The 25,899-nt window shown below is 42.2% G+C and overlaps 1 protein-coding gene across 3 annotated transcripts in view; it reads right to left on the reverse strand.

Annotated features, from left to right (window-relative positions):
- RBM20 (RNA binding motif protein 20) overlaps window positions 1-25,899 on the reverse strand; it is a 534,741-nt gene that overhangs the window by 159,848 nt on the left and 348,994 nt on the right. For all 3 annotated transcript variants that reach the window (XM_068258701.1, XM_068258700.1, XM_068258699.1), the window contains 3 exons: window positions 8,491-8,552; window positions 8,342-8,415; window positions 5,541-5,638 (listed from right to left, as the gene is read on the reverse strand). In XM_068258701.1, coding sequence (XP_068114802.1) covers window positions 5,541-5,638; window positions 8,342-8,415; window positions 8,491-8,552 — 234 coding nt within the window. The remainder of the gene's footprint in view (window positions 1-5,540; window positions 5,639-8,341; window positions 8,416-8,490; window positions 8,553-25,899) is intronic.

The raw sequence follows: 25,899 nt of genomic DNA on the forward strand, positions 1-25,899 counted from the left end.
CCGCCACCAGCCCCAAAGCACTTGCACGACACGCACAGGCATGCCTGCCCCCCTGCATCTATCCTCCTGTGCTGTCCCAAGTACGCCCATGTGCCGCGCATGCGTGCTGGCCAAAACACACACACACAGAGATTATTATATTTCATAAGGGCTGGGATGGGGGGGGGGGGCACCCTGTATTGAGAGGCTGAGTTTAGGGTGCTAGAATCTCTGTGCCTACAAGCTCCTGAACTGTAAATCCGGCTCTGGGCTATGATTAACCAAACCTAGACTGGAGATTCTACTCACATTTGTCTTAGATGTGCGTGGAATGCACTGGAATCACATGTGACAGCGTGTATCTACGTATATAAATGTACATGGGGTATAAGTGTTCTGAAGATTATATACGCGTCGACAGTTTATGTGAAGCATGATAACAAGTCCTGATGTTAGCAGGAACAAATTCATTTCTCATTCAGCTCAGACATCATGTTGTGCCCATTGTTCTGCCCAGGATCCTGTGGCATACAGTGTGAGAAACATGTGATATAGGACAATGGCTATGAGAGATGAGGGAATATCCCAGGCACCTAGCTACACTTGTCAGTGCTGACAGGTATCCTGACATCTGTGCAAACATTCAGAGCTCCCCCGGGGTGAACTTCAAATGGTCTTAGCACCAGGCTTAGAGGAAAGCAGGAGCTTCGCCACTGTCTTGGCTGGGATAGCAATGTCCAGACTTTATTAGACACACAGACTATGCTAGTGTGCACTCTTCATTTGCTGAAATACTCACTAACAGGAAGCCCAAGGCCACAGAGTTATATTTGTCAGCATGGCATTCACAGTTGAGTCATGTGCATTGGCCAAGCTTATAAAAGTAAAGCTGCACTACTGTGGAATTTCAATCACACACACAGGAAGATCAGCTTTCTATAGTATAGGGTGTGTCATTCATTCAGCCTACCAATTTACACCAGCAATTCTGTTTAAATACGCACAGCTGACTGCTGGGGAAAGGGGGGGGGGGGGCTGCAGGGGCTCGACAGCACAGGGGACAAATATTGGCTGAAAATACACTCAAGACAGCAAGAAAATGCAACATTTACATTTACTGTACCCAGAGAATAAATATATACATATATACTATATGTGCTACTATAGATAAAACCCACATGTTTTACTTGCCCATGTGTCCTGGTTATTACCAGGTTTAAAATGTATCCCTAGTATAATGTATGGCAATAATATTTTATGTGGAAATAAAAATATTTTTCTCCACTTTTTTTTTATTTTTTTTACGATTTCAATAATTACAAGCCTTTATTTTCAAAAATAACAGTTATATAGCCTCATGACATACATATTAAAAAGTCCCTAAGGTAAGTATGTATTTTATTAAAAAATGATGTAATTTATTCATGTATAAGTGTTTTGTTTTGGTAACTATGGGGTGGGGTAAAAAGTGTTAAAAAGTATTTATTTTTCTATATAATCTTGTATGTGGTGCAGTTTTACTTTTCGGCCACAATTACTTTTGTGTACTGTTTACAGCATTCAAGAATTAAGTGTTATGCGTATATTTAACCATTTAAGGACCAGCGGTTTCTGGGCACTTAAATGCCAGAGGCCACTGGTCCAATCTCGACGGAATCCCGACGAATCGCGGCACATAACCGCCGCAACCGCCATCATCGTCGCTCGCCGAGACCCCCAGGACATAGACTCTGCCATCTCTATGACGGCAGAGTCATGTGAGCCGGTCAGGAGCCGCTTTCATTGGCTCCTGACCCTGTTTTTCAATGTAAGCCAATGGGAGCAGCTTACATTTGATAGACACAGCCAGGAGCCAATGAAATCGGCTCCTGACCGGCTCACATGACTCTGCCGTCATAGAGACAGGCAAAGCCTGTGAGATGCGGTGAGAATAGTCGGGCTTGAGTGGCGCAATCGGCGGGGAGCAGCAGAAACGGCGGATGAGCGCTGCGGACCGTGATTGAGATGTACGCCCTGCCAGCCAGGAGCCCACCAAAACAGGGAGTAGAGCTCATTCACTGCGGTCCTTATCTAGTTAACTTTTAAATCCTCCAAGTAGCTGTACCTGAGGAACTACAGAAGAAAAATTACCGTAAGCCTTTATAGGGCTACTTGTGCTAAAAACTCTATAAAACATATCAATGCCTTTTTTTCTGTAATTTTCTGTCTGCGGCTGCTTTATTTTATCAGTATTGCAAAGACATATAGGGCCTGATTCACAAAGCGGTGCAAACTTTTTCGCGGACTTTTGCGCGCGCAAAGTGCCGCGATTCGTGCGATCGCGGGCTTTTGAGCGCGCAATTTAATTGCGCGTGCAAAAGTCCGCAATCGCGCGAATCGCGGCACTTTGTGCGCGCAAAAGTCCGCAAAAAAGTTTGCACCGCTTTGTGAATCAGGCCCATAAAGTTTGCTTTTAAGCATAGCAACCTGCTAGCAACTCATCTGTACAGCCTTGGGCCTGAACAGTCGCCGTGGGGAAGACCATCGTCATAATGTGTACAAGGCTTCAGACTTTCAGCTATGTACAGAGATAGATAAGGCAACAATCTAAAGCTAGCATTATCTGTCCCTTGGAAAGGCATATGTTTGGAAGATTATGGCTTCACTGGTTTACACTTTCACCCTTCCTACTTCAATGTGTGAATGCTCAGCCAAGCAAAGCTGCATGTTCATATGCTAGTCTACAAAGATGGATATCATTTACTTTGTGTTGAGCAAGTCTGCCAACCTCATATCTGAACCAACTATTAGGCGCACACCAAAAACCTCTAGCAGATCTTTAAAACGCTAAAGGTTTTTGAAGCAGATTTTCAGAGAGATTCTAGGCATGTTTGGAGAGGTTTTCTAAACATGCCTAGCGTTTTTTGGAGCGTTTTTGTGTAGCAGATTTCATATATTGTTACAGTAAAGCTGTTACTGAACAGCTACTGTAACAAAAACGCCTAGAAAACTGCTCCGATCTTGCATTTTTCAGAGCGGTTTTCCACTTTCCTATACTTTAATATTGAGGCAGAAACGCCTCAACAATCTAAAAAATGCTGCAGCCCCCGAGTTTGCGTTTGGGGGAAAAATGAACCGCTCTGGTGTGCACCATCCCATTCACTTTCATTAGCCAAGCAGATTTCCCCCTGCAAGCGTTTTAAAAAATGCTTCCGAACCGCTCTGTGCACCAGCCCTTACATTTATTCCTCTAGGGAGAGAGGGGGCGGAATTAAACATAAGCATTAAAACATTACATTTACACTTCTAAGGCGTTTTCCTAGATGACAACAATAATTTGTAAGCTAGACGTTTACTTCTCTAGGGATTGCACTTAGGGGGCAACAGAGTGAAATGTGTAACATTTATTATTAGGGAGGTGTAGGTAGGAGACTTCAGAAATAGATGTAAAAGTACTTACTTGTCAAGGAACCTGCAGAAGACAATGCATATATTACATTTGCTCCTCTAGGGAGTGTACCTAGAAGCCTTCAGAGAGCAATGTAAACATCACATTTACTCCTCTAAGGAGTGAACTTAGGAGCCTGCAGAAGGCAATTTAAACATGACTTTTACTCCTCTAGGGAGTTTACCCAGAAGCCTTCAGAAAGCAATGTTTACATTAGATTTGCTCCTCTAGTAAGTGCATCTAGGAGCTTGCAGAAGGCAATGTAAACATGACATTTAATCCTCTAGGGCAGGGGTCTCAAACTCAATTTACCCGGGGGCCGCAGGAGGCAAAGTCAGGATGAGGCTGGGACGCATAAGGGAGTTCACGTGTCCCCGCCGCAAAACGAGGGCTGCAGAGCCCCCAAATCACCTCGGGGGGCAATCCGCCGGCATTTCCTGGAAGGGGCAGAGCTTTCAGCTTCAGCTCTGCCCCTCCTGACGTCAATCGCGGCAGATCGCCGCCTCTGCCCACCCCTCTCACTCTTCCTTCACAGAGAGGGGCGGGGGAGAGGCGGCGATGCATTCGGCGATTGACGTCAGGAGGGGCAGAGCTACAGCTGGAAGCTCTGCCCCTCAGCGCAGTCGTGGATGTTTGCGCGGGGGATTTGGGGGTCTGCAGCCCTTGTTTAGCGGTGGGGATGCGGCGGATTACTTGGGAGCACTAAAGCGAACTATAAGGTAAAATGGGCAAATATAGTTTGCTTCCGTGTCTCTTTTGCTTTTGCCGGCAGGTAGGGCCGGTTTAAGCAACAATGGGGCCCCAGAGCAAAATAAACCTGCCCTCCCCCCCCCCCCTCCCCATCAGATACCCTGGAACAAAAATCGGCATTAAGGGACCTTTTTTGCAGCTGGTATAGTCAGGGTGTGAAGCCCCAATCGGTCGGAGCTCCACATTCTGGCTACCCCAGCCTGCATGGGGGACAAGGGGTTAAAAAGTTTCAGGAGGGGGGACCCCACATAATTTTTAAAAAAAAATTCCCACACTCTAAACATAAAAAAAATTTGGGAAAATAGGAAAAAATGCCAGGAATCTTCATACAGCTATATTGCGGCTGTATAGCGATCCCTGGCCAAAGCGCTGCGGCTGCGTATGGACCCCCTGGAAACCCTGTCAGGAAATGTATTGCTCTTTCTTTTGATACATGTAAAATTACACTACCGTTAGGCTTGCTACTAAAAGTGACATTTACCGCATTTAAAAGTATACTATTTTCCTTTGAAACTTTAAAATCGATTTTCTCAAAAACTATAAGGTCTTTTTGAAAAATTGTTTTTTCCTCTTATTCCTAATGATCTCCTTAACATATCCTGCAAATTTAGGGTTTCTAGCATTTGAGGTGGATTTGCTATTAACCATTAAAATCGGCGGGTTTTTAAATGTGTATTTTTTTCCTTTGCAACTTTAAAATCGATTTTCTCAAAAACTATAAGGCCGATTTGAAATTTTTTTTTCCCTCTTGTAGCCACTGGGGGCCCCTACAAGCTCTGGGGCCCTGGGGCCACAAAATATTGTATCGAGGGCCGCAAATAGCCCGCAGGCCGCAAGTTTGAGAACCATGCTCTAGGGAGTAAACCTAGGAGCCTGCAGAAGGCATTGTAAAGATGACAGTTGCTCTTCTAGGCTGTGCATGTGTCTCTGTAAACAGGATGTGCGCCTAAATGATGCAAACATTCTCTTGGCACACATCTATTTTACTAACTGGGAGCAAAAACTACTTCAACGATGCAGAAATAATTCCTGTAAACAGTGATATCACTGGACTTGCATTTACCAGCAGCACCTGGTACAGAAGATTTGAATCGTGTTGTGTATTTGCTTTATGTTACTGAATCTCTACAATGGGTGGCAATTGCGCAACATGGTGGTTACATGGGATTTGTGAAAGGTATAAAGCATCCCTGTATAGGAACAGCTGGAATGGCCAGTATGGCAAAACATCTGTTATCCAGAATAAACCTGCCTTCATTCCCTTCTGCACTGCCGGAGGAACACCCATTGCAGATAATCCCAGCTTTCCCAAACACTTGTGTAGGTCACAAAGGACAATTGAGAACAGGCAACAGACATCTGGAGAGTAAAATGGACTCATTACCTTGACTCCCATGGGTGGTCCAGGGAAGGCCACTCCACCAGAGGAGATAAATGTAGCAGCAGCAGGGACATACAGCTGATCAACATCTGGCACAAAACCTGGAGACAGAAACTACCATTAATGGTGTTTAGAACTCCTGGAGACAGCGTGCAGGGTAGCATTACTTCTTTAATAACATATCAAAATATGATGCACGCTATAGAAAGAATATGTATAGTAAGCAATACATATATAGCAGTGGGGCAACAGTGTCAAACTGGTTACCATTCATGCCTTGATTTGGATTGCCATAGAACTTTTTCAAGCGCTAGCAATTTACAGACAAGCTGAAATGGCTAGTACAACACTCCAGTGTGAATAAGGCCTCAGTGCCATTTCTGAAAATGGCTTATCAATCAGCTTCTATTTCTGAGGTAAGACTCCTGTCTATTTTATCTGAAAGACTGGCTGCTCAGCAGACCATGTGACTTTTGTAAGAGCTGCATTTTAAGCATATTCTATTATGATTGATTTGCATGAAACCTGTCCACATTTCTGAAACTGATCAATATTTCACCCTTTGGTAAGAAATCATACACCAGACTCCCAATGTTGTATTATACTTTACTTCTCTTCTTGGCCACAAGCAAGGTATGGTGGACAAGCACCGATCTACACAGACGTCTCTTCTATGTGCATGCTGGGAGGAGTGTACAGCTATATGACCTTCACATGGGCCAGATCTGTGCACACAGCCATTTGAACATAGGCCCAGCACCGTGTGGTGTGGCGTGACAATGCAGCCATACTTCCTGTACAGCCAGAGAAATCAGGAAATACATTCATGGAGAGCTATAGCTGGTCTATGTTGGGCATCATAAAGAGCTGGTAAGGGTTGGGAGGATACAGTACATGGGTCCTGATGCCTAGTGATTTTTCATTTAAGGGAGAAATTGGCAGGTCAATTTCAGCCTTATTAGGAGCACCTAATGAAGAATACAATACACAAATATATGCGCGCTGCGTGTTACAACCAGGACTAAAGGATATTATGTCCAAAGTGAATCAGTTCTCCAATGCCAGTGTCAGGTAATGAAAGGAGGAAAGGTAGCATACAGTGCCTCTCTCTCAGCGTAGGGATCTGACAAGTGACTGTATCAGAAAAAGGAGAGAGAAGAGAGTGTCTCTATGGTGCAATACCTTTAATTCAGTTTGCAAATTGCAAAAGAAATGCACGTACAAGATCACATAAATTTGCAAGCATATCTCACATGCTCAATGCTCCACTCCTCGGACATTGACCGTGGCCAGCGGGGACATCAACAAGGGTCCGTGGTAGGTCTGGAGTCCAGGCAAGCTCCGTGTGCTGGGTGATAATAACCATTCATCATTCCCGGCACACGGAGCTTGTCTGGATTCCAGACCTACCATGGACCCTTGTTGATGTCCCCCGCTGGCGACGGTCGACGTCTGAGGAGTGGAACATTGAGCATGTGAGATATGCTTGCAAATTTATGCAAACTTGTAGACACCTAAAGGTGAAGGCTGATCAGGCATTTGGTTGACTAATGAGTGTTTGGCTTTGTACTATTCCAAACTGTACAGAACAATGGGGAACCAAGGTTTCAGTCAGTTTTAGGTTAAATCTCATTGGAGTTGTAGGGTTTTGTGCTGCAAATTAACATGCCCCATTTATTTGTCAAAGGAATCTAAATTCTTATTTTGGCAACACCATGATTTTGGAATACACAAATCGCTTTTGTTTTTTTAATCTACTGAGAAAAACAAGAGTGTTTTATAAAGTAATGTGAATGATTTTTGAAGAATACACATTTTTTACATCCTTTGACAGAAAATGGGGTCAATTAGCCAACCATATAATAATGTGTGTGGTTGGCTGATGGGAACGGGTTGGACTCAAATCTTATCATCTTTTATGTATGCGGGCTGCGAAAAGGGGATTAACACACCATTGTTTCCACCTCTGGAAAAAAAGTAGGAAGTATCATAGTGATGGTATAAGGGGTTGAGCACAGCCACCAGAGGAGACAATGAGGGCGAGTTAAGGCATGCATGTAATTAAGGCGCTGGGAAATTTGGGCACAGGGCCAAAAAAATGGTTTACGCTGCTCCTGCAAAAGTCCTTGTGGCGTTTATTACTATTCCCCTGTCCAGGTCAGCGTGGACCCAGGGGTAAGAAAAAATTTGACTGTCAGCCATTGCTGGAGGCTGAATTACATGGTTTACATAATGATTTGGGTTCTGTTTTTTGATGGCGTCAAAATTACTAGACTCCCTAACACTGCAGGGGGGCCTCTTAAGCCTGCCCCAGTGGCTGCAGCTCTTGAGCGCTTTGAGTCCAACAGGAGAAAAGCGCTATAGAAATGTTTGGATTATCATTATTCAATTTCCTGTGCCGTTTTTGCCTGTCTCAGAGTTAAGACCTTCCCCTGCTGTGGATCGCATGTATAAAAGGCACTGTTTCTGCTCTGACACATTCAGAACAGAGATTCATCCCCAGTTGAATGGTTTTCTATTCAAGCAGTTGGTCACGGATCTGAGTCATATTCAGGGTCATGGTCAAGCTATATTGACAGTTCAATGTTAACAAGAGTGTAGCTGGAAGTGCTTCATGTTTAATTGTTCTCAAGAGGTGAACTGGCAGAGTGAAAGTCTGATAAGAGTGAACAGAAGGGACATAAGTGTCCTCATGATCTGCTGGCACTTGAGGCCAACACTAAAGTGCACATTAATCTGTAAGCCAAATTAAATTGCAACCCAGTCCATTATACTATTTACTCGCAAGACACAGTGTCTCTCACCTTCACTGTTCCGGGTGTGGAAGTCAGAATTCAGAGCAGAGTCGTTGGTGTTTGGTACACAGTTTATCCCGGCACTGAAAGCAGAACAGGACATACAAGTGAGTTTTGTTCTGAGAAGACAAACAGGGCCTGGAAAGGTTGTGACTTACCGCTCAGCATAACCCATCACGTTCTGAATGTGCATCCTGCCCTTGATATGCAGCTCCCAGTCCTACAAGAAATACAATAACATCCATTAACCAAACAACTTGAAAAACTGCAAACCCCTCAATGAAAATCTCACTCTACACTGGAAAATATAAAATAGAATTACTTGTATTGGACAGAGACAGAAAAGGGATGGAATCTCATTCTGACTCACTGGAGAGACTTTTCTTATTGGTAAATAAATAGCAACAGAAAAGAGAAATCTCTCCAGCAAGAACACACAACAGAAAGAGAAAGGTGACTGAAGTTTTAATAGTTCCCTACGTCCAAAGACAAAAATAAGATTGTAAATATAGTCGAATATCTGCTGGTGCAAGGAGTTGGTCAGCCCCCAGTGACCTGGCAGCATGTACGTACCCATGTATACCACCGGGTTATGGGGCACAGGAAGAGGGAGAAGACCGCAGCACAGAGCGTGGTGGAGAGGTATGTGTAAGAGCACTAATACTAGTCTACAGGGACTCTGGTGAATAGTGGGAAAGGGGGCCTTCACTGGCTCTAGGGGAGCGGTGGTACAATGGACTTTTAATAGATTTCATGCAAATATCTATTATACTCTCTATATAAAAATTGATATGCAGTGGTTGGCAGTGATAGATCCACTCTGATCAGATATCCATCAGAGAGGAATCTTTTGGGCACATCAGAAGGTAGTCTGCCAGTGTATGGCCGGCTTCTCGTACAGTATGTGATGGCCAGGGTTAGGCATTTGTCTATGGTAGGGTTAAGCATGGGTTTAAAGTTAATGGGGATGTTACTAAGGGATTAAAAGTTGGAGTTTACATGTAAAAAAGAAAAGTACAAATGTAACGGATTTCTTGGGGCATTTATTGCACCTGTACTGCAGGTAAGGTAAATAAAGATCCTGTGCTATTATTACTCCATTATCATCTTACATAGTCCCGACACATTGTCCATTACACAGAACAATCGATGCACAACACTCAGATTGGTCATAGATTATGAAATATTCCTGTCTAGGGATATTTTTTTTTCTTGGGGGGGGGCAATTATCAGTATTTAGGGATGTGAGAGGAAACCAGATTGCCCAGAAGGGGCACAAACAGGTAGAGAACATAAGTGAATGCTGATAGTGTTCTGGTCAGGCTTTAAAAAGGGCAGGATAGGTTTGAATGGAGCATATTGGAAAGGAGAGGAGGAAAATTAGAGGTGGGAAAAAGCAAGGATTGGGTTAATATTAAGGTAGGCTTAGAGGTTAAACCAATAGAAAAGATCAGGAATAGAAACCACTATGGAAGTTACTTTTTTTAAAGGGACTCTGAGCACCTCTCATGGGCATGCCTTTTAGACAGATGACTTCCAACAAAGTCGTGCTATGACCCCTCTGGAGGAGCATCTTGCATTGGCCATGCTTGTCACTTCCTCTTCCTGCTTCATTCAGTGATGCATTTCTCTGATAGAGAAGACAGGGGGGACCCGGAAGTTATAACATAGCCAAGATGGCAGCCACTATTTTTAAATTGAAATCGAATGAAAACTATTTGGTGTAGAACATCGATTAATGCATTAAATGAAAGAGGAGAGCACAAGCTACAGAATGGTATGCATCTTTAAGTACTTTGCAGTACTAGTCGAAGTCTTAAAGGCATGCCCATGAGAGGTGCTCGGAGTCCCTTTAACTCCCATATCCTGTGCACAATTTTCTTAGCACCAATGTAATGGTGCATAATGTGGTCTTCTGGGGAGAAACAGACCGGTAGGGCCACATTGAGAAATCCAGTATGCATCTAAATTCCTGCATAAGAGATCATTTATATTTATGTACTTATTTTAACTTGCAAATTATACTTGGATGACATTGATCATAAACTGAAAGAAGACACTCATCTCATTCTACCTCGGGGTCTCCCCTAGAGTGCCAGGGACATAGACATGAGCTTCATTACAGCCTCACTTTTCCATCTCTATTACTTTCAAGTGTCTTGCTGAGTCCCAGTAGATTTGAGAAGCAAATGCCTATTTTGCTTATTTCTTAAAACAGTCCTCATTTTTAGATCCACAGACGTGCAGGAAAGCAGCATCAGACAGTCTGTAGCGACCTGCTATAAGCCAACACAGTTCATTTCCCTTAGCCATTTAAAGCTGTTCACTGGAATTTACAGGAATGGAGCCAAGTTGATAAAGTAACAGGGACCCTTGTGATCCCAGCGAGGCATCCTGATTACATGAGGGCTAATGAGGCATGCTTAAGAGGTGCCAAGTTCAGGTTAGACCAGGGTCAACCTGACATTGGTCGTTTCATACACCAGTTGCTCATGAATGTCAACGCCCCTGGATTATATCAACGATACTTTTAAGTCTGACATATCTCCCTGGCAGAGAACTGGGGATGTATCTGTGTACAGTCCTGCGCTACTACAGCGCACGCACCACAATGGAATCCAACCTATAGGAGGGGGTAACCTGGGGCCATCCACTTGATTCAGAACTACAAGTCCCAGCATGCTTCAGTTTGATGTTTTATTACAATGGCCCACAGCTACTTGACAGCTGCAACTCGTACTGTTAATAGAAAGGCACTCATTTTTCTACAGACAGTCCCTTCAGTTACAAACAACTCGAGTTACATGTCAGGGATACAAAGGGCCCGATCAAATTCAATTTTTTTTTGCATGTCCTGACCTACAGTCCCTCCAGTAATCTCAACACCATAGCAAAAACATTGAAAAGCACCAGCAATTGTCAGAGCTCCAAAAAATGCTCCAAAAAGAACTCAAGTGGGTCTCATGCCTAAAAGCACATTGAAAACAACCCAAAAAATATTGTTTAGGCTATATGTCCAAATCCAGAGTTGCAATTATTTCCATGCTCGATGACAGAACAAGGGGAACCAATGCCAAGCGCTTTTCTGCTTGGCTGCCTGTGAATTTCAGACACATTGGGCTCTATTCACAAAACTTCTTTATCACCTAATAAAAATAACCTTTCAGCGCATTTACAAGCAAAATAATTACTCAAAGTAAGTTGTTCCTAATTAACTTCATTTCAATATTACTTTTCTTACCTTAATTATATTACTTTTTTAATCTCCCAAAGAGCAAAAATATAACATAGATCAGGTGAAAACAGAGGGAAACAGGTGAAAATGTTTGTGAATTATGCCCTTTGTGCGGTTTCCCACAGTAGCTCAATGACCGTCAGTGGGGAAATCCACATTATTTGCTAAATTATAATGCACATTTTTTTTTCTTCTTGTTTTACCACGTGCAAAATTTGCATGTAAATGTGATCAAAGTGCCGTAATAAATGATCACTGGCATCAATCAGCAAGATGCCCGAGGTCATTCACAAAATTAAAGTAAAAACACACATATACACATTACTTCCTGTGTACTGTTCAGTACACATGATCGTGTAGGGATGTCTAGTGGCCAAAAAGTTAAGACATGTTAAATAACTAATGGATATATTTTTAAATTTATTTTAATATGTATATTATTTATTAACCCTTTCTTCCCTGCTCTCCATGGTTATCAAAATAAAACATTTAACCACTTCAGGACGAGAGTACTATTCACATATCAGCACTGCTCCCATTAATTCGCTAATAACTTTATTACTACTTATCACACAGAAATGATCTATATTTTTTTTTCAGGATAAATAAGGCATTTAGTGAGTGATATTTTTGTTTAGTAATTACCTTATTTTCTATGCATTTTAAAGGGAAAATAAGGGAAAAATGGAAGAAACACACAATTTCTCCATTTACATCCATAATACCTTTACAATAAACAGTGCTAACTATAAGTTAAACCCACAAATTTTGTTTGCGAATCCATCCTGGTTATTACAATGTTTAGATTATGTTCCTAGCACAATGTATGGTGACAATACTGTATTTGGAAATAAAGGTGTTTTTTTTTTCAGTTTTGGGCTTTTTGCTTCCTCATTGTATACTATCAATGATTACAATAATTTATTTGCAAAAATAACAGTAATATACCCTCATGGCATACATATTTAAAAAGCCAAGTTCCTAAGGTAACAATATAGTTATTTTCTTTTATATTCTGTCATTTTGTTTTCATTTTAAAAGTCTTGGTTTTGGTAGATAATTTATGAAAATTTGATTAACCCTAAAACACTCTAAAATCTGAAGAAAAAAAATGTAGTTTTACTAATGCTTTCCCAAGTCTGATCATAATTTTGAAAATTATTTTTTATTGATACCACATGTGCCTCATTTAGTAACAAGCTGGTGGTGCACCCTCCACAACTACAATGGACGTGTATACTCGTCCAGTTAGGTTGAAGTGGTTAAAAAAGCTGGGTCCCTAATGTAAATATTTATGTTTTTTTTTTAAATGCTTTTACTTTTTTTTACATGTATGTTATGAGGGTATATTAATGTTAATTTTGCAAATGAGGGCTTGTAATTATAGATATCGTATATAAAGAAACACGAAATAGATATAATACACCTTTATTTCCAAATAAAATATTGTTGCCATACATTGTACTAGGGAGACCATTTAAACAGGACAAATGTGCAAATAAAATATGTGAGTTTTATCTATAGTAGCACGTTGCATTTTAAAACTATAATTGCTGAAAACTAAGAAATTGTTTTTTGTTTTTTGTTTTTTTTCTTCCAATTCCCTTTAAAATACATATACAATAATTCTTAGAAAAAAGAACCACCCAAAGAAAGAAACAAAATGAATAAAATAATAACAAATGTATAATTTAGTTGTTATAAGTAGCGATAAAGTTATTGTTGAATGAATGGGAGGAGCGAGAAATGTGAAAATTGCTCTGGTTTTTAAGGGGAAAAAACCTTAGTGGTGTAGAATTTGCAATAATTCTAAAAACAATCAAAAGCAGTGCAAGGAAAATTGTAGCAAAACTGGTACAAACGTTAAGCAGTAAGAGAATAATAATCATTCTGAAAATTTGTACCACTTTTGCTCCAACTGTCCATTGAACTGTTAATAATTTACCCCGTAAATCACTGTTCATATTTCTATGGGAGCATTCCAGCTGTGGAGGGGCTGAGTGTGAGCAGATGGTTAATTTAGTAACTTTTTAAAAAAGGTCTTCCATCATTCAGCACTCATCTTTAGAGAGAATGTAAACAATTCATTATGGACTTGCCACAGCATTGCTGAGATGCTCTTTTGCTAGAAATACTGTCCAAAAATAATCAGTGGTACATTTGTTTACATTTCTCACATTAATCTACATCTCCTTAAGGCTTTACCTACAAAACATATTAGCTATATAGTATTTTTGTGTTTATAGAGTTCATATATTGGTGGGAAACTTATTCTTATAACCCTACTCTACACTAGTACCAGGGCTGCCCAAAATCAAGACTAATTTTTTCTCCAAAAAGATGTGTTGGGGCTTAATTTCACCTGAGACCCCAGCACTAGCCAACCCTTATTTCATTATTTTTTAAATCTAGTCATGGGGTCATTTGAGTGTGATTCTTTTGGGGGATGTCTGCTTTGCTTGCTGAAGGGTCTGTCCTGCTGCATTCTAGTTCCAACTGATTTTACTTTTTCACGTTTACAGTAGCTGGCTATAGGGATGATAAATAAGATGCAAATATTTGCAACTTCATGCAGGATTATATACATTTTTATGCAAATGTATGCATCTTGAAAATGGACCAATCAAGTCCCACCAAGGTTTAAATTGATTGGTCCATTTTCAAGCTGCATTTATTTGCATAAAATTGTACATAATCCTGCAAGACAGAATATTTGTATCACACTGATCATCCCTAGCTATCTGGACACCACTTACATTGACTTTTTTTTATGAAGTATAACTAGGGCTTATTTTTAGAGTAGGGCCTATATTTCAAACATTCTCAAATGTATGCATCCTGGAATTAGACTAATCAAATGCAATAGGTGATAATGGGCCTGATGCTATTCCAGGTGATAAGTCGCTTGCAGATGCGAGCTACTTATCACCTTGCCATCGCACGAGGATTACCGGCAAATCCTATTGCCATTTTCACTCCTGCGATGGCCGATCGTTAGGGAGCATTACTCAGGCGAAAGCCTGAGCGATGCTCCCTATTACCAGGCGATTTGGAGCGAGGTTTACCCTGTGGTGCTGTCCATCAGCACCATGGCCTCGCTCCCCACACATGCGGACAACCCGCCGAACATCCGCCGCTGCATCTGGGGGTCTCCTTTAATAAGGAGATCCCCAGAGCTCCCCGCTGGCCGCCGCTCGTCTCCGCAACCCCCCACGTAGCTACAAAGTTAATTGTAAGCTATTTTCTTACCGCCACTTTACACCCGCCGGCCGCTGCATCTCGCCGCAAGTCCCCGCTGTGTAACTACAGTGTATGAGTTACTGTAATTACACTCGCTAATAACAGAGTCCCGGCAAAGCATCTTTGAATCAGCCGCCGGGCCTCCCCATTGGGTCACAGGCTGGACCAATGAAAATGGCTCAGCCTGTGAACCAATGGGGAGCCCTGGCAGCTGTTTCAAAGATGCTTTGCCGGGACTCTGTTATTAGCGAGTGTAATTACAGTAACTCATACACTGTAATTACACAGCGGGGACTTGCGGCGAGATGCGGCGGCCGGCGGGTGTAAAGCGGCGGTAAGAAAATTGCTTACAATTAACTTTGTAGCTACATGGGGGGTTGCGGAGACGATCGGCGGCCGGCGGGGAGCTTTGGGGGTCTCCTTACTAAAGGACACCCCCAGATGCAGCGGCGATGACGTGCGTTAGCATGTTTAGATCTGCTTTTTGCAGGTCTAAGCTAACGCTCATGTCTACCGGGAAGCATCGCTTCCCGGAGGCATGCAAAGTGCAATACGATAGGGTGTAAGGAACTTGCTGGGCGATACTATCGCCCAAGCGAGTTTTTTTAACACCCTGCCTAGGGCTAAATGCTATTGCATCAGACGACTTTATTGTCGCCTCATTATCGGACTCACCAGCGTTTAACGCTGGCGAGTCTGACAATTGCATCAGGCCCAATTTGGCAAACCAAAATGGACCAGGATGCACCACCTATTAGGCTAGGTTCACAGTGGTCAGTTGCATAATGCTCGCATTAGGAGTGTGAACTGCAATGGAGAATGGACATAGACTTTAACCACTTCACCACTGAGGGGTTTTACCCGTTGAGCACCAGAGCAATTTTCACTTTTCAGCGCTCCTTCCATCCATTCGTCTATAACTTTATCATTACTTATCACAATGAAATGAACTATATCTTGTTTTTTCCGCCTCCAATTATACTTTCTTTAGGTGGGACATTATGCTAAGAATTATTTTATTCTAAATGTGTTTTAATGGAAAAATAGGAAAAAGTGTGGGGAAAAAAATTATTATTTTTCAGTTTTCGGCCTTTATAGTTTTTAAATAATGCATGCTACTGTAATTAAAACCCATGAAATGTATTTGCCCATTTGTCCCGGTTATAAAACTGTTTCAATTATGTCCCTATCACAATTTTTGGCGCCAATATTTTATTTGGAAATAAAGGTGCATTTTTTTCAGTTTTGCGTCCATCGCTAATTACAAGCCCATAGTTTATAAAGTAACAGTGTTATACCCTCTTGACATACATATTTAAAAAGTTCAGTCCCTAAGGTAACTATTTATGTATTTTTTTGAATTGTTTTTTTTTTAATTACAAAAATAAAAAAAATTGGCCAGTGTGGGAAGTAATGATTTAATTTTTAATGTATAACTAATGTATTTGTATATGAAAAATGCTTTAGGGTGTAGTTTTACTATTTGGCCACAAGATGGCCACAGTGAGTTTTTGTTTATGCGACCTGCAAGCGTACAGGAAGTACGCTTGCAGGAAGTTCAGGGAGACTGGGCAACTTTTTTTTCACAATGATCGCCCTGCTTCTCGTAGAAGCAGCTGATCATTGCGGGGGGCATAGATCAACAAACGGGAAAGGTTTTCTCGTTCATTGATCTCCGGGCAAGCGGGCTGCGGCGTGCACAAGCGCGGGGGCGCGCTTACGAGCGAGCGGGAGAACGGACAGCGGCGGGAGCGGCATCAGGTACGGATTTCTCCTTCCCTTGGTGGTAACAGGGTGGAAAAAGGGACGGAGAAATCAGTATCGCTGGGGGTAAAGTGGTTGAAGGAAACATCCAAGCAAAATAAAAAAAATGGATCCACTTACCTGGGGCTTCCTCCAGCCCGTGGCAGCCGTCCTGTGCCCTCGCCACAACTCTGGAGGCTAACGGTCTTCTCTGCTGCAGAACCCGACCTCGCCAGGTCGGGTCCCGGGTCGGCGTCTTTTGCTCTCCATGGCGCGGGTCCCGTGGTCCGGCCGACGTCATCAGGACAGTACTCCGCCTGCACATTACCTTCCTGATGACGTCGGAGGGACCACGTGACCCGCGCCGTGGAGCGCAGAAAACGCCGACCCGGAAACTGACCTGGCGAGGTTGGGTTCTGCAGCAGAGAAGACTGGGAGCCTCCGGAGCTGCGGCACGGGCACAGGACGGCTGCCACAGGCTGGAGGAAGCCCAAGGTAAGTGGATCCATTTTTTTTATTTTGCTTGGATGTTTCCTTTAAAGTGGTCTGAAACTCTGACACAACATTCAATAAAAATGTGTTTTCCTAATTTGTATTACTCATAGAGTTATATTTGCTTTTGTGCATATGTAATATTGTCTGTCTACAAGTTTTAAAAGTGTAGTTTATCTTGCCCTGAGAGCTGTCATTGCATTTTATTCCAAATGCTATTTATTATATATTAACATCTTCTAATAAGCTGTTCTGAGTTCTGTGTGTGTGCCAGAAGCAGACACAGCTTCTCAGAGAGTTTTTTACTTGTTATGCTGGGAATACATGGCTCGATTTTGAGCCATTAAAGCAGAATATAACCCTGCATTTCAACTTTGCTCTAAAACATTATTTACAGTATATTATATGCAACCAGCATTTTTTTTTTACTAGACCAGCATTGGAAGGGTTACACAGAGTTTTAAAGTTCCTGGAGATTTCTGCAGACGCATCCGAAGCTGAAATGGATACATTTTGTTTACATAAATGTATCTAAGTGTTGAATGTTACACACTTTGGCTGTCCTCCAGCTCAGTCAGAGAGAGTGAGTCACATTCAACACTTACATACATTTATGTAAACAAAATGTATCTATTTCAGCTTCGGATGCGTCTGCAGAAATCTCCAGGAACTTTAAAACTCTGTGTAACCCTTCCAATGCTGGTCTAGTAAAAAAAAAATGCTGGTTGCATATAATATGCTGTAAATAATGTTTTAGAGCAAAGTTGAAATGCAGGGTTATATTCCGCTTTAAGATTTCCAACATGTCCGATTTCCCGCCCGATCGTTTCGCCACTTTATTCCGGATGGAAGTGAATGGAAAAAGATAAGAAAAATTACCGGAAGATAAGAGAATTGACTGCGGAATAGAGCAGAGATATGATCGAGCAGGAGAGTCGAGTGGCAAAAGTGCTTTGTTTAACCATTTCAGTGATGTTTTGCTACACTTTTTTTCTGGGATAGTAGCTTGATGCTGGGTACACAGGATGTGTTTTTTTTTGGTCGATTTTCCGTCTGATCGATTTCCTATTCGATACTGTTATCTTTTCTTATCTATTTCCATTCACTTCTATAAGATATCAACCAGAAAAACGATCGTAAAGAAGATCGGACATGTCGGAAATTATCTATCGAACCATCTATCTAACACAACATTGTATGGTGTGTACCTAGCATTAAAGCTGTAAGAAATCTTTTAGAGCAAAGTTGAAATGCTGACTTTCAGACCACTTTCATTAAAAGTTTACGTGTGGTGGATTAGAATAACGCTATGCAGTACTGTGAACAGGCCCATAAATTGTATGGCCAGTTAGTAGACATGCAGAATTATTTTGCAACGCAACAGAGCACTGTGAACTAAGCTTTAATCATCTGTTTTACCATAAAACAGCAGGAACTGTCTAGTAACCATTTTGAACTGAATTAAACTGTATAGAGCAGTCATTGCTTAGGTTTATCTAAACAACCTTGACTCAAAATTGCACTAAATACGACACATTAAATACATGGCACAGGCAATCCATAGAACCAGTGACCATACTCCCAAAAACAACACCTGTGACAGCACTAACACTTGTCCAATACAACTGTGCTGCACTGACCCTATAGCTGCTGGACCGGCTTCATACAAAGAATACCCACCATGAAGGACCAGTTATGTCACAATCACTGTGATTATCAGCATGTTCAGGCCAGTGAAGGCTGCGCAGTTCTGATCCATGTATAAGTGACGCGTCAGTCATTGCCACAACAACGCATAACTACGACTGGAGAAGCTGAGGTGGATTGCGAGTATGCCTTGCAGAGACCTTCCAAGTACCCAACACCTTTCACTTCCTAGGCACCACGAGCAGGATCTACCAAATATATATATATATATATATATATATATATATATATATATATATATACACACACACACAAACAAAAAATATTTGCATAATATACTTACTAGCATTTGAGAAAAAAAGAAAACACATTAGGGTATTTTTATCTGCAATGGTCTTGGACACGATTCATTGCAGATTAACAAAGTAGACCTAAGGGACATCTCAGAGCTGCTGTTTAAAGCACTGTAGTGACATAGGCCCAGTGCACACCAAAAACCACTAGCAGATCCGCAAAACGCTAGCTGTTTTTGAAGCGTTTTTTCTTATTATTATGAAACGTTTTGCTAACGTTTTGCGGTTTTGTGTAGCTTTTTTTGTGTAGCAGATTACAGATATTGTTACAGTAAAGCTGTTACTGAACAGCTACTGTAACAAAAATGCCCGGAAAACCACTCTGATCTGGCATTTTATCAAGTGTTTTGCGTTTTTCCTATACTTAACATTGGAGGCAAAACCGCCTCCGAAATCCAAAATATGCTGCAGCCCGGGAGTTTGTGTTTCAGCTAAAACAGACCCGCTCTGGTGTGCACCAGCCCATTGAAATACATTACCCAAGCGTTTCCTCAGCTGCAAGCGTTCCTAAAAACGCGACCGAACCGCTCTGGTGTGCACTAGGCCATATAGTAGAATGCAGTAAATTATTCAGAATACTCACTTTTACATTAACTATCCTAGTTTTAGCATCTGAAACACTTCCTATGGCTATATATCGCAATATATGGTATGTAGTCCCACTGTCAGTGATGTCCCAAGCCTATTATTTAGCTATGTGGAATTTTCCTGCCATGGCATTATGGGAGACTGGGCATTTTTTCACACTGGATTTGGAACCATTCGTTAAACATTCTGCAGGGATGCACCTGACAATACTAAAGATGTCACCACCTGTGATACATTTCTGAATGTAAATCAAGTTGAGGAAAGATTTTACAAGGGGCAAACACTGACTAATTTATAAATCAATATGTTAAAATGTAAGCAATTGTAATCATTACATTATTTTCAGTACAGTTCATTTTTAAATATAACTAACTGCTGCAAGCTAGTGACAGTTGCACAACCATGATGATGTGGCACAGGGCAGCTCTGAGACTCACATTTTTAAGATTTATGCCAGTCAAAGGTCTTCACAACATAAACACAAACAAACAAAATGTGCTATGAAGTTTTGTTTTTTTATATTGGTTTTAATGATCACCATTGCATTACTGCACACAACCCCTAGAGGGCACTTTTCCCTCACAGTCATTCCTCCATTCATGTAAACAACAATGCATGCAGTTCAACAGCTTGATGATTCAAAGCTATGAGTGGAGAACTAACTACAATTTGAATTTTATGAATAGCATCATACCTAGCCTCCGTCTATATGGATATACTGGCGAAACTGAACCTGCATGTTTGTGGGCGCAGGCAACGGTAGTGAGTTTTACCTCGCCTATGTCAAAGCCTCTCACTGCATGCTGCTCTCCTTCTTTCCAAAATTTCCGCCTGCAAACCTGGAATTTCATACTCGCCTGCTCATCCTTAGCAGCAATTTTAACTTTGAATTGATTTGAAATGTATTCAGCTCCTTTTGACATCTATTCATAATTATTCTGACTAGGCTAATCTAGCAGGGATATGCACTTTTCTTAACCCTATTCAAAAGCATGGCATAAATCACACAGAATGTTTTTTTATTTAAATTACACATTTATGAATGGGCCCCCTTACAGAGAAGGGTAAGTTATTGGGCTTCCTTGTCGGTCAATGAAATTATCCTGAATGTACCAACAGGGAGGGTTTAAATAGTCAAAGGGGAGGGTTTTTTTGTTGACCATTTTGGCAACAACAGCACTTATGGAAATGTGTCTGGCGTAAAGCATGTTTTCCTCTGCAATTTACACAGAACTCAATTTATGGAATACAAATAGAGCTGATGGTGGTAAATATAGGTTATTTTCAGAGTCACTTTAAGGATTGAGGAGTGTCTTGGACCTGTCTGGCCCCTCCTTAGACCCCTTGACCTTTAGAGCTATCACAAACAGATATGCTGCTGCTACAGATCGCAGCCTCTTAATCACCGAGCAGTGACTTTAATCATCTGTTGTCACTGAGTGGCTACTGTTACTGCAGAATGAAGAGGATAAAAATAAGCTGCTAACGATTCCAATTATAATCTGATCCATAACTTGTAAAGTAGTTTTCATGGGAGCTACTGCCGCTAGAATCATTGCTTCTGCAAAATGTTGGCTGCTGTCCCATCACACAATATTATATCACTTAAAGGGGCACTACAGCGAAAAACTGTAAAATTTAAAATATGTGCAAACATATACAAATAAGAAGTACATTTTTTCCAGAGTAAAATTAGCCATAAATTACTTTTCTCCTATAATGCTGTCACTTACTGTAGGCAGTAGAAATCTGACAGAAGTGACAAGTTTTGTTCTAGTCCATCTCTTCATAGGGGATTCTCAGCAAGGCTTTTATTCTTTATAAAGATATTCCATAATAAGGATTTAAACAATGATGCTGGCCAGCTTCCCTACTCGCTACACAGTTTTTTGGGAGTTGGACAGAGCAACTGTAATTCACTAAGTGCTTTTGAAAATAAATATATCACTGAGAATCCCCTATAAAGAGATTCTGTCAGATTTCTACTACCTACTGTAAGTGACAGCATCATAGGAGCAAAGTAATTTATGGCTCATTTTACTCTGGGAAAAAATGTACTCCTTATTTCTACAGTGGTGTGAAAAACTATTTGCCCCCTTCCTGATTTCTTATTCTTTTGCATGTTTGTCACACTTAAATGTTTCTGCTCATCAAAAACCGTTAACTATTAGTCAAAGATAACATAATTGAACACAAAATGCAGTTTTAAATGATGGTTTTTATTATTTAGTGAGAAAAATAACTCAAAACCTACATGGCCCTGTGTGAAAAAGAAATTGCCCCCTGAACCTAATAACTGGTTGGGCCACCCTTAGCAGCAATAACTGCAATCAAGCGTTTGCGATAACTTGCAACGAGTCTTTTACAGCGCTCTGGAGGAATTTTGGCCCACTCATCTTTGCAGAATTGTTGTAATTCAGCTTTATTTGAGGGTTTTCTAGCATGAACCGCCTTTTTAAGGTCATGCCACAACATCTCAATAGGATTCAGGTCAGGACTTTGACTAGGCCACTCCAAAGTCTTCATTTTGTTTTTCTTCAGCCATTCAGAGGTGGATTTGCTGGTGTGTTTTTGGTCATTGTCCTGCTACAGCACCCAAGATCGCTTCAGCTTGAGTTGACAAACAGATGGCTAGACATTCTCCTTCAGGATTTTTTGGTAGACAGTAGAATTTATGGTTCCATCTATCACAGCAAGCCTTCTAGGTCCTGAAGCAGCAAAACAACCCCAGACCATCACACTACCACCACCATATTTTACTGTTGGTATGATGTTCTTTTGCTGAAATGCTGTGTTACTTCTACGCCAGATGTAACTTCCAAAAAGTTCAACTTTTGTCTCGTCGGTCCACAAGGTATTTTCCCAAAAGTCTTGCCAATCATTGAGATGTTTTTTTAGCAAAATTGAGACGAGCCTTAATGTTCTTTTTGCTTATAAGTGGTTTGCGCCTTGGATATCTGCCATGCAGACCGTTTTTGCCCAGTCTCTTTCTTATGGTGGAGTCATGAACACTGACCTTAATTGAGGCAAGTGAGGCCTGCAGTTCTTTAGATGTTGTCCTGGGGTCTTTTGTGGCCTCTCGGATGAGTTTTCTCTGCACTCTTGGGGTAATTTTGGTCGGCTGGCCACTCCTGGGAAGGTTCATCACTGTTCCATGTGTTTGCCATTTGTGGATAATGGCTCTCACTGTGGTTCGCTGGAGTCCCAAAGCTTTAGAAATGGCTTTATAACCTTTACCAGACTGATAGATCTCAATTACAGTACTTTGTTCTCATTTGTTCCTGAATTTCTTTGGATCTTGGCATGATGTCTAGCTTTTGAGGTGCTTTTGGTCTACTTCTCTGTGTCAGATAGCTCCTATTTAAGTGATTTCTTGATTGAAACAGGTGTGGCAGTAATCAGGCCTGGGGGTGACTACAGAAATTGAACTCAGGTGTGATAAACCACAGTTAAATTATTTTTTAACAAGGGGGGCAATCACTTTTTCACACAGGGCCATGTAGATTTGGAGGTTTTTTTTCTCACTAAATAATAAAAACCATCATTTAAAACTGCATTTTGTGTTCAATTATGTTATCTTTGACTAATAGTTAACGGATTTTGATGAGCAGAAACATTTAAGTGTGACAAACATGCAAAAGAATAAGAAATCAGGAAGGGGGCAAATAGTTTTTCACACCACTGTATATGTTTGCACATATTTTAAATTTTACAGTTTTTCACCATAGTGCCCCTTTAAAAAAAGCAGTGAAGTTGCCTGGCTTCAAGTAACTAATAAAATTGCTGCTACTAATTATTATAACATAGCAACCTGTCCTGCCTCAGTGCCATAGCCCTGTGTTGTCAGAGAGGAGACTCCCTCAGTTACAACTGCTAGGGCTGGTATACATTGCAAATCATGCACCCGGTGCAAAGCAATCATGATTTTTCACTACTTTCAAAAACGTGCATTCTGACATGATTACTGGTGTGATTGTCAGATTTTCAAAGCGTAAGAAGGATTTAAAAGAGGAGATTGCAAAAAAAAAGAGAAGAAATTGTATACCACTGTGTTTGAGTTAAATCAATGGGAGTGCAAGAAAATTGAAGAGCAATCACAAACCCACAAAAAATGCTGTGGCAGTACTTTTGCAATTGGGTTAAAATCGCATTGCACCACTGTGAAAAGGGCATCACGATTAGAAAAACGCATGTTCTTCAGTTATTTAATAATGCGCAGGCAGTGCGGATGTGTCCTTATGTCCCTACTCATAGAAGAGCTAAGCTCTCAATACCGACTTCCCTCTGTACAACTGCAAACAGATATACCAAAGACTTGATGAGTGCGAGAGTGTGTCTGTGTGTGCATGGTACCAAGGCCTTGGAAGCAAATTCCTGGGGCCTCAGAAAAGCATTCAGGGCCTTGGATACATATTCTTGAGGGCTCAAAGACTCTGGAAGCCTTTGCAGGGGCACTGCAGGCCTGGCACAGTGCGGCTGTGTCCATGCATGGAAGAGAGTGTGGCATGAAGATGAATAGAGTCCCAGCAAGCAGTGGAAAGGGTTGAGGTGGTTCAAGGAAGCCTCTTGAGCATCCTAAGGCTCCTCCCTACTGATGCAAGTATGTACTTTTTTTTTCCAGGGGTACTAGCTTCTCTCAGCTAGCTTTGATACATCCTGAGTTGCAGTACATGAGATCCAGCATAAAGTGTATGGCTGGGAGACGGCACTGGAGGACCCGCTATGGCTGGTGCAGAGCTGACATGAATGTATTGCTGACAGGTTCCACATAGAGAAGCGTGACATGCTTACTGGCCAGATATAGTGTTGTCAGCTGATACTGTGCTAAAGAGCACATTATGTCACCATGTCGCTCTACAAGGTGGTCACGTGGCTTTTACAGAACCTCCATCAGGGTAGTCACAACACCTGTAACAGGAGAGGGACTCTACAAGTGTCCCACCTATATACAGGTCACAACAGAAGCCTAATCCAGATGTCATCTTCTACTGACTGGCCTAAAGCCAAGACCCACACCACAGCTTTGTCTTTCCATTGGTCTTAACAGGGAAGCACTACAGAACCTGTCTGGATGTCATGCACCATTATAAGCATGTCAGGACCACTGTCATGTTTTTTTTTCACTCTGTGTTCCTGGTGGGGAGAATCCCTCACCTACAATAATATTCCCACTACCAACACTTATAGCTATCTTCCTCCCACACTTTAACCACTTAACGACCGCCCACTGCACAGGGGCGGCCGGAAAGTGGATCCCGCAAGGACCAGCTCATGCCCAGAGGGGGCGGTCCTTGTAGGGGCATGGGTGGCGCTATCGCGTCATTCGTGACGTGATCGGCCGCCGGCGACTGGCTCTGCCCCCCTCGCGCTGTAACCCGCCGGCCGTTCGGAAGCGCCGGCCGGGTTACTAGCACCCGGATCGCCACATACAAAGTGTATAATACACTTTGTAATGTATGCAAAGTGTATGATACAGGCCGCCTCCTGCCCTGGTGGTCCCAGTGTCCGAGGGACCACCAGGGCAGGCTGCAGCCACCCTAGTCTGCACCCAAGCACACTGATTTCCCCCCCCCTGCCCCCTGATCGCCCACAGCACCCCTCAGACCCCCCCATGCCCACCCCCCAGACCACTGTTTGCACCCAATCACCCCCCTAATCACCCATCAATCACTCCCTGTCACTATCTGTCAACGCTATTTTTTTTAAGCCCTAAACTGCCCCCTGCCCCCTCCTGATCACCCCCCCCCCACCCCTCAGATTCTCCCCAGACCTCCCCCCCCCCCCCCCGTGTACTGTATGCATCTATCCCCCTGATCACCTATCAATCACCCCCTGTCACTGCCACCCATCAATTAGCCCCTAACCTGCCCCTTGCGGGCAATCTGATCACCCACCCACACCAATAGATCGCCCGAAGATCCGACGTCAGATCACCTCCCAAGTGCAGTGTTTACATCTGTTCTCTACCCTAAACACCCACTAATTACCCATCAATCACCCCCTATCACCACCTGTCACTGTTACCCATCAGATCAGACCCTAATCTGCCCCTTGCGGGCACCCAATCACCCGCCTACACGCTCAGATTGCCCTCAGACCCCCCCCCCCCCTTATCAATTCGCCAGTGCAATATTTACATCTGTTCTTCCCTGTAAAAACCCACTGATCCCCTGTCAATCACCTGTCAATCACCCATCAATCACCCCCTGTCACTGCCACCCATCAATCAATCCTAAACACCCACTAATTACCCATCAATCACCCCCTGT

Source organism: Hyperolius riggenbachi, chromosome 10 (assembly GCF_040937935.1).
Source record: "Hyperolius riggenbachi isolate aHypRig1 chromosome 10, aHypRig1.pri, whole genome shotgun sequence".
NCBI lineage: Eukaryota > Metazoa > Chordata > Amphibia > Anura > Hyperoliidae > Hyperolius > Hyperolius riggenbachi.